We start from the raw sequence: 7679 nt of genomic DNA on the forward strand, positions 1-7679 counted from the left end.
TTATACTTTTATATATATTCAGTGACTAAGTTATAAAATTTGTTATATTAGGCACTAAATTATAACTTTTACACATTTTTTTAGAAAACTAATTTACATATTTAGGAACTAAAATATCATTTATTTTAAAATTAAATTGAATAATGAAAATGATGAGATGTCATTTTAAGAGTAGCAATTTGGCGTGGCAGATTAATATTGGTCGTATTTTGCAGCTGTGTTATGTAAAGGAGACAGCGTTGTGGTAAAATCCACGTGTAGAGTGGTGATTGGAGAAGCTACGTGGGATGACATGTAGAACATCGTGCCTTGTAGGCAAAAGCAGCCATTACTATTAGCCTATTAGGTTTTGTTTCTTGTTCCAACTCCTCCAGTTCATCGTAATAAAAAAATTAATAGTCTCCGTGTGGTGATTCTGACGAACAGTGCCCTCGACTTGTTCTCTGCGAATGTGAAAAACAACAACCAACGAGGATTCGAAATCACAGAGGAAAAGAAAGATCTCACGATGTTCAATGTTATAGGTTTTTCGTTGTTGACGATGGATTCGGTGGCGTACAGGGGATTGCTCTACACATTCTTCGTACTCAATTTTGTTTTGGTCTGCCAACTCATTCTCCTTCAACCTCTCGTCTCTGCTTCCGGTACCACCCTGATCTCTTTCCATCGATTCATTTTCTCTTCCCTTTTCTTATTTACTGTTTTTTTTTTTTTTACAATTTAATTGTAGATTGGTACTCTGCATAGGAAATAAATTTAATGGGGATGTCTATTAGAAACTGAAGTAGATTAACAAGATATGTTGGTGTGCCATTGGATTTAATGGTAGATAAGTGTTAAGAAATAAGAACCCAGGAGATATAAGGTTGGTCTAGTTGGAGAAGGGAGGGAGGAGGGGGGAGTGGTCGTGGGTTCGAACTCCCTAATTGACGTTTCTAACAAAACTAATATTTACTGATAAAAGAAAAGCAAAGTAAGAAACCAACAAGCAGAATCTGAGGTTTGAGAGAGAGCTGAGAAAACAGAGAAAGTGAAAGAGCGTATCTGTCATGGTAGATTTTGAATGTCAAACAGAGAAAAGGGTGTCTCATTAAGTGAGCTAGTGCTTAGTTCTTCAATATTAACAATTTAGAATGAATCCTCTTCTATCCCTCCTATTTAAGCTTAACCACGAAACCCATTTTCAAAATACTCTTAACTAATTATGTAGCTACTCTAACAGCTTTGCCTCATCTTTTTTCATTCTAATGTCTTGGATCCTAGAAAAAAATGAATGTTGCATACACCTGATCCTGAATGACTTCACCATGAATCTCTTGTGTATTCCCTACAATGACGTGTTTTTTGAACAGCCCCGTTGAAAGCCATGCTGTGCATTGGCTATTTCTTTCTGTTCTTTGTATAATTTTCCCTCATCTTCTGGATTGTTTTAATGTTTTCCGTGGTTCACTTTTATCCCATGTTTTGCATAATTGCACTCTGAAGTGAAATTTTTGTTACCAGGCATAAATTTCCAAGTTTGTTAATTACACATGTTGTGGTATATGGTGTTTTGCCTCAATTTTTATTTTTAAATTTAACAAGGAAACCTTGTTTATCAATTAGGAGAATGATGAAAAATATTTAAGTGCACAAATCCCACTACAAAATCTTTTTCCTATTTTTATTACTTCTCTTGAAGTTCTGCAGCGGTTTTATGTTCAAGTTTGATAACAGTTTCTGTTGCCTGAACTGTCTTTGTTTTGTTTTTGTGGATGTGATCAGATGGAAAACCTGAAAATGCTGCTGAGTTGTTTGAGCGGGCATCACAGAACATAAAAGTTAAAGATTATACTGAGGCACTTGATGATCTAAATGCTGCAATAGAAGCAGACCCAACCCTTTCAAAAGCGTACCTTTTCAGAGCTTCAGTTCTTCGTCAGTTATGCAGGTGTGGTTCATTTGCAAGTATTATTCCTGCCTCCCTGTTTTTGAATCTCTGATAACATTCCTTGTTAAATTCTGGGCTAAGCTTTTGGAATTGTTAACAAAAAAATATTATTTAAGCACATCATATTTTGATTTCCATATTCTATTTCCTAATGACAGGAGATACTGTCAAAGATGTCGGTTACTAAAGTGATGCCCTCTTGAGCATTTCTTTATGCACATTCAAAGTGCTTTTAGACTGTGTTCTTTTATTTATTTAATGCTGACTCGTTCAAAATTATTTGTATTTTAAAATTTTCCACTTTTTTGTTGTGACTTGTGAGGGAGTGGGGGATATATCCCAAACCTTCTTATTATTGATCAAGCATTGTGAAAAACAGCAGTACTGCTCTCCTTCCTGGTGCATTTCTTCCTAAAGTTAGCAGAGATATAAACAGAGCCCCTATTTTTGAAATTTTGTTTCAGAAACTGACCATCATGATTCTTTCCTTTTGTCACATCCCATCCCTCATCTTCCCCTTCATCCCAAGTCTCTCAAATTCCTAATAGGGAAGTTATATCATTCAGGTGCTTTTTGGCTAATGTAGATATGAGCAATCTGAGAGGAGCTACAAAAAGTTTCTGGAGTTAAAACCTGGAGATTCAGCTGCAGAAAAGGAGCTCTCTCAACTATTGCAGGCTCAAAGTGCTCTAGAAACAGCTCAGTCCCTCTATGATTCAGGCAACTTCTCAAAATCTTTGGAATATATTGATAAAGTTGTTCTTGTTTTTTCTTCAGCTTGCAATAAGGTAACTCTTTTATGCTCTTATAGTTCCGTAAATATCTTTTATATTTTATGTCTCTCTAATTACACTATATAGTCTTAAAGTGAATGCCTAAGCATTGGGTTTGGGCTGGTATTTGGTGTGTGGAACTAGCATGTTAACTCTATATGCATTATTTTCTGCAGGCTAAGCTTCTTAAAGTGAAGGTGTTAATTGCTGATAAAGAGTATGAGAGTGCTATTGCTGAGTCTGGGTTTCTTCTCAAGGAAGATGAAAATAATTTAGAGGCATTGTTGTTACGTGGCCTTGCATATTACTATTTAGCTGATCATGATGTTGCCACTAGGTTTGTCTTGTGGAAATTATGTTAACATAGGCATTTGAATAATTTTTTTTATATAATCAATCTTATATGTGAACATATATTCAGGCATTTTCAGAAAGGCCTCCGCCTAGATCCAGAGCATAGTGAACTGAAAAAGGCATATTTTGGATTGAAAAATCTACTAAAAAAGAGTAAAAGTGTAAGCCTGGATCTACAATGGAAATTTCTTTTTACATTGCATCTGAAGTCTATTTTCCTTTCTTCTTTCTTTTGGGTGTTGAAGAATGGTTGGTTGTCTTTTGATTTCTATATGAAAGGCTGAAGATAATGCAAACAAGGGTAAACTACGCGTGGCAGTGGAGGAATTCAAAGCTGCACTTGCTGTTGACCCTATCCATCTTGCACACAATGTAGATCTTCATTTTGGCTTATGTAAAGTGCTAGTCAAGCTTGGCAGAGGAAAAGATGCCTTGGACAGTTGTAGTGAAGCTCTTAAGATTGATGAGGAGCTTGTGGAAGCTCTTGTTCAGGTTCACTATAATCTTAAACATCATTGTGCATTTGTGCTTGTTTCAACTTTTAGCTGTATTTTTTTGGGCAATAGTCTGCTAGCAATTTGTCTCTTCATTGTTTGATTGCTTTGTTGAGTGCAATGGAACAAATACGGAATTGCAGTAAAATATACTGTAGTGTAGGCTGCACTTAGTACCTGTCTTATCTCGATGTTATTTGTTGCAGAGAGGAGAAGCTAAACTCTTAACAGAGGATTGGGAGGGAGCTGTGGAGGATCTGAGATCAGCTGCTCAAAAATCTCCTCAGGTTTGTTATATAAGTTGTACTCATATAGCATGCTCCAGATCACTAATAAATTATAATTTAGGATGAGTTTTGTGAGGAACAAATATTCAATGTCGAATTCCCTTCCTCTGGATTAGAAGTAAGGATAAGAAATCCTTGAAAAAGATACAAAAAAACACACTCATCCTAGAAGTAAGTGTTTGATGGAGAGATTAACTAAACAAAGCTAGTCGTTGTCTATTCATATAAGGTTAAAGAAGAACTTTAACTTTTTTATGCTCCCTACTTTCCTCAGCAGCACTGGTACCAATATTCATTTCTGTTAATCCCTTAGTTCATAATCAGTTCTGAATTTCTTACACTTTTAAGATTGAAATCCCTCAGTCTCAGTTTATTAATTAATATGATGCATAAATATAATTTTTTTAAAAACTCCCAACAGTTAGTTGTTGGCTCATACCCCATTATAAATTACTTGCATTTGTATGTGTATGCGGTTTGGAGGTTCAGAATTGTCTGTAGACTTTAGTTGTATTAATTTTAAGCAGAAAATATACCTTACCGTTTAAAGCTTTCCCTTTTCTCCCTGTTTCGTGTTCTTTGCATTTATTCCTAGAGTTTACTTTTGATCATTGTCAGTGTGAAAAGATTTCAGTTTTTACATTATCAGCAAGTATCGAAGTGCCTTATTAACATAGTATCTTAAGGTTTTTGACTTGCTGTGAATTGAAAGTTTTCAAGTTTCAACAGTTCTTTGAACTAATTCTGTGTGTTTGAGTAATAGTTTATCTATAACTGCAGGATATGAATATCCGTGAAGCAGTAATGAGGGCCGAGAAAGCTTTAAAGATAAGCAAACGCAAGGACTACTACAAAATTTTGGGAATTTCAAAAACAGCTTCGGCTGCTGATATAAAACGTGCCTACAAGAAACTCGCCTTACAATGGCATCCAGATAAGAATGTCGACAAGAGGGAAGAAGCAGAGGCTCAATTCCGAGAAATCGCTGCTGCATATGAGGTCTATTACTATTACTATCACGTGTTTTGATATTAGGTGAAATTTAAGTGGGACCCATCAAATTTTGTCTTACTTCCATTTTGGTGGAACTTGTACCAAATTCACCCAATAAGTGTGTTAAGAAGAGTGTGTAGTTACTAGCATTTCTCTTTTTGGGTATATTTATCTTGCTTACACAATCATATTTTTTGTTGTTATGGGCATTAATCTGGATTTGAATATTTTGTTGAATAACTGATTGTTGCAATGTGTTTTAGGTTCTCAGCGACGAAGACAAGCGTGTAAGATATGACAGAGGGGAGGACCTTGAAGAGGCGGGAATGGGTGGTGGTGGCGGCGGTTTCAACCCTTTTGGTGGTGGGGGGTATACATATACTTTTGAGGGTGGCTTCCCTGGTGGTGGATTTGGAGGGGGCTTTCCTGGCGGTGGCGGCGGTGGATTTGAGTTCCATTTTTGATTGAGAAAGCCGCATGCACTCCCCATATATATATATATATATTTAATTTTCTGAAGGGACCACAACAATTATATTTGACTAATCACTTGCTAACGGTTGTTGAGATAAATACGTAGGCCATCCCCGGATGCTTGTAAGATAAGAAACGTGCTCTAGAGAATTTTTGCTTTATGCAGAAGTGATGGGGTTGGATGTTAGTTAAGGAGGCACATTTTGATGTAGCACATTTCCTTTTGTGGTGGTTGTCACTATGTAACGATTACTTCAAATTCCAAGCAACCATGATACATTTTGATGGATTTAAATCTATTGAATTGCTTCGCAATTAACATCATGGTAATTTGAGTTGCCGCTTGAAGTCTATGTAGTTGCAATATCGAATAAAATTTTTAATTCTTTTTTCTTGTCCTTTGCTTATATTTGGACCTGTCACGCGTGCAGTTGTGGACTGTAAATTTAATGTGGTGCTCTTTTTTGAATTTGAATAATAGATAAAATACTTTTTTTTAGTAGATTACACTTACATCTCTTGCTTTTTTTAAAAAAAATTGCACCCGACATTTTTTTTTTACCTTACAAAAAATTTCTTAATTTTTAACTCATTATACTTAGACCTCATCTCTCTTAAACACTATTTAATAATCTAACAAAAAGTAAGCACATGTGACTCATATGATTTTTAATAATAAAAATTTATGTCAAATACTTTCATCTTCATCCTTATATTCGCACTGTGTTTTTTTAAATTGCATTTGATACTCCTATTTTTTTGCACCTTACAAAAGATTTATTAATTGTTTAACTTGTATTACACCCAAATTTTCTCCCTCTTAAACATGGACATGATTCCATTTGGTACTCATGTATTAACACTCTTCATTCTTCTTTTTTTTAGTTCAATTTTTTTGGAGAGTGTTGAGTCGTTTGGTTGGTGCGTTTTTTGTTAAACATGTTCCCAGCAATGCCTATTAGTGTTTTGCTCTTGCATTTGAGTTTTTTGAACTTCTTTCTTTGAAATATTTATTTTTGATGGTTAGGTGTTTGATATAATGTTTCAATCAAAAGTTGCATTTTCTTCAAGTATTAGCAACAATGAAGTAAGAGTCAAATATTAAAGGAAAAATTGTTATTGCCATAAGAAAAGTTGATTCATATGATCAATTGTTAATTTGTTATTGAGTATTTAATAAAGATATTAGGACAATTTCGTTTGCTCACATATTTCGATTGACGTTAGTTAATGACATTAACAAAAGGGAGGTAAAAGTATTGTAAGAAAGAGAGGGATATCAGGTACAATTTGAGAAAAATACAAGGGGTACAAGTGTAACAAAGGTATTAGAATAATTTAGTCTGCTCACATATTTCAATTAACGTTAGTTAACGACGTTAACAGAATGGAGATAAAAGTAATGTAAAAAAAAGAAATAGTATCATATGCTATTTGAGAAAAATACAGAAGGTACAAATATAATTTACTCTACTTTTTTCTATTAAATCAATAATTTGAAGAAAAAAATATAAAATTAAATTAAATAAGTATGAGGACAAACAAGTGGAGGTGACAATGAAACAATCTCTTGTCAAGGCTGGGCACAAGTCTAGTAAGGTTTAGAGAGATATTTAGATTTAAACTGATTCATAATTAATTCATTTAGGTTGGTTTAATTTTTTTAATCAACCCAAATTGAGGCAACTTCAATTATATTCGGATTGGGTTGGTTGATCGGGTTTATTATTAAATAATGAAAAAAAAGGAGGAAAAAAGAAAGCAAGCATAAAAAGGAAAGAATTGTTATGCTATAACTTCTCAAACATAAAAGTATAACATAAAAGTTGTTATGGGCTAAAAAGGTATAGGTTCGGGTAGTGTTTTTGGATTCCATGCACTTAAACCTGATACCTAAACTGATATTTTCAAGCTTATTTAAAATTTGAATCAAACTCGTGGTTTTGAATTAATTTGAGCTTCTCCCTTCACTTGGGTTCGGAATGTTGGAGTCGTTGGACCAACCAGGACCCATCCATGACCACCCTACTCCTGTCACACTAGGTAAAAGATGGGATTCGATCACTTCCATTTAGTAGCCTTTCTATGTACTCATACGATAATTAGACACGTTTGGTCCATGTTTTACGTTGTTTAATCTTTAACTATGTTATAGTTCTATAGTCTATACTTCGATTTACAAGTTGAGTTAAACCCAAAATAAGTTAAATAAAATAAATTAATCGTTATAGTACCCAGTATACTCTATGTCCTTTATATTTTTATAATTATGACGATATACCGTAAACTTTTCCACCACTGTGGAATGGAAAAAAAAACCATAGCCATGACTTTGGATATGCGAAATTCAGGGGCCAATACAATTTGGATTGGA

The 7679-nt window shown here is 34.3% G+C and overlaps 1 protein-coding gene across 1 annotated transcript; it reads left to right on the forward strand.

Moving 5' to 3' along the window:
• The first annotated feature begins 353 nt into the window (after positions 1-353).
• LOC114407071 (dnaJ protein P58IPK homolog) lies at positions 354-5696 on the forward strand. The gene is made up of 9 exons (XM_028370030.1): positions 354-644; positions 1765-1930; positions 2517-2718; positions 2880-3040; positions 3125-3218; positions 3337-3549; positions 3758-3838; positions 4619-4837; positions 5095-5696. Exons 1-9 carry the CDS (start codon positions 509-511, stop codon positions 5293-5295), a joined length of 1473 nt encoding a protein of 490 aa, XP_028225831.1. The 5' UTR covers positions 354-508; the 3' UTR covers positions 5296-5696.
• Positions 5697-7679: the final 1983 nt, after the last annotated feature.

Source organism: Glycine soja, chromosome 3 (genome assembly GCF_004193775.1).
Source record: "Glycine soja cultivar W05 chromosome 3, ASM419377v2, whole genome shotgun sequence".
NCBI classification, from domain to species: Eukaryota; Viridiplantae; Streptophyta; class Magnoliopsida; order Fabales; family Fabaceae; genus Glycine; species Glycine soja.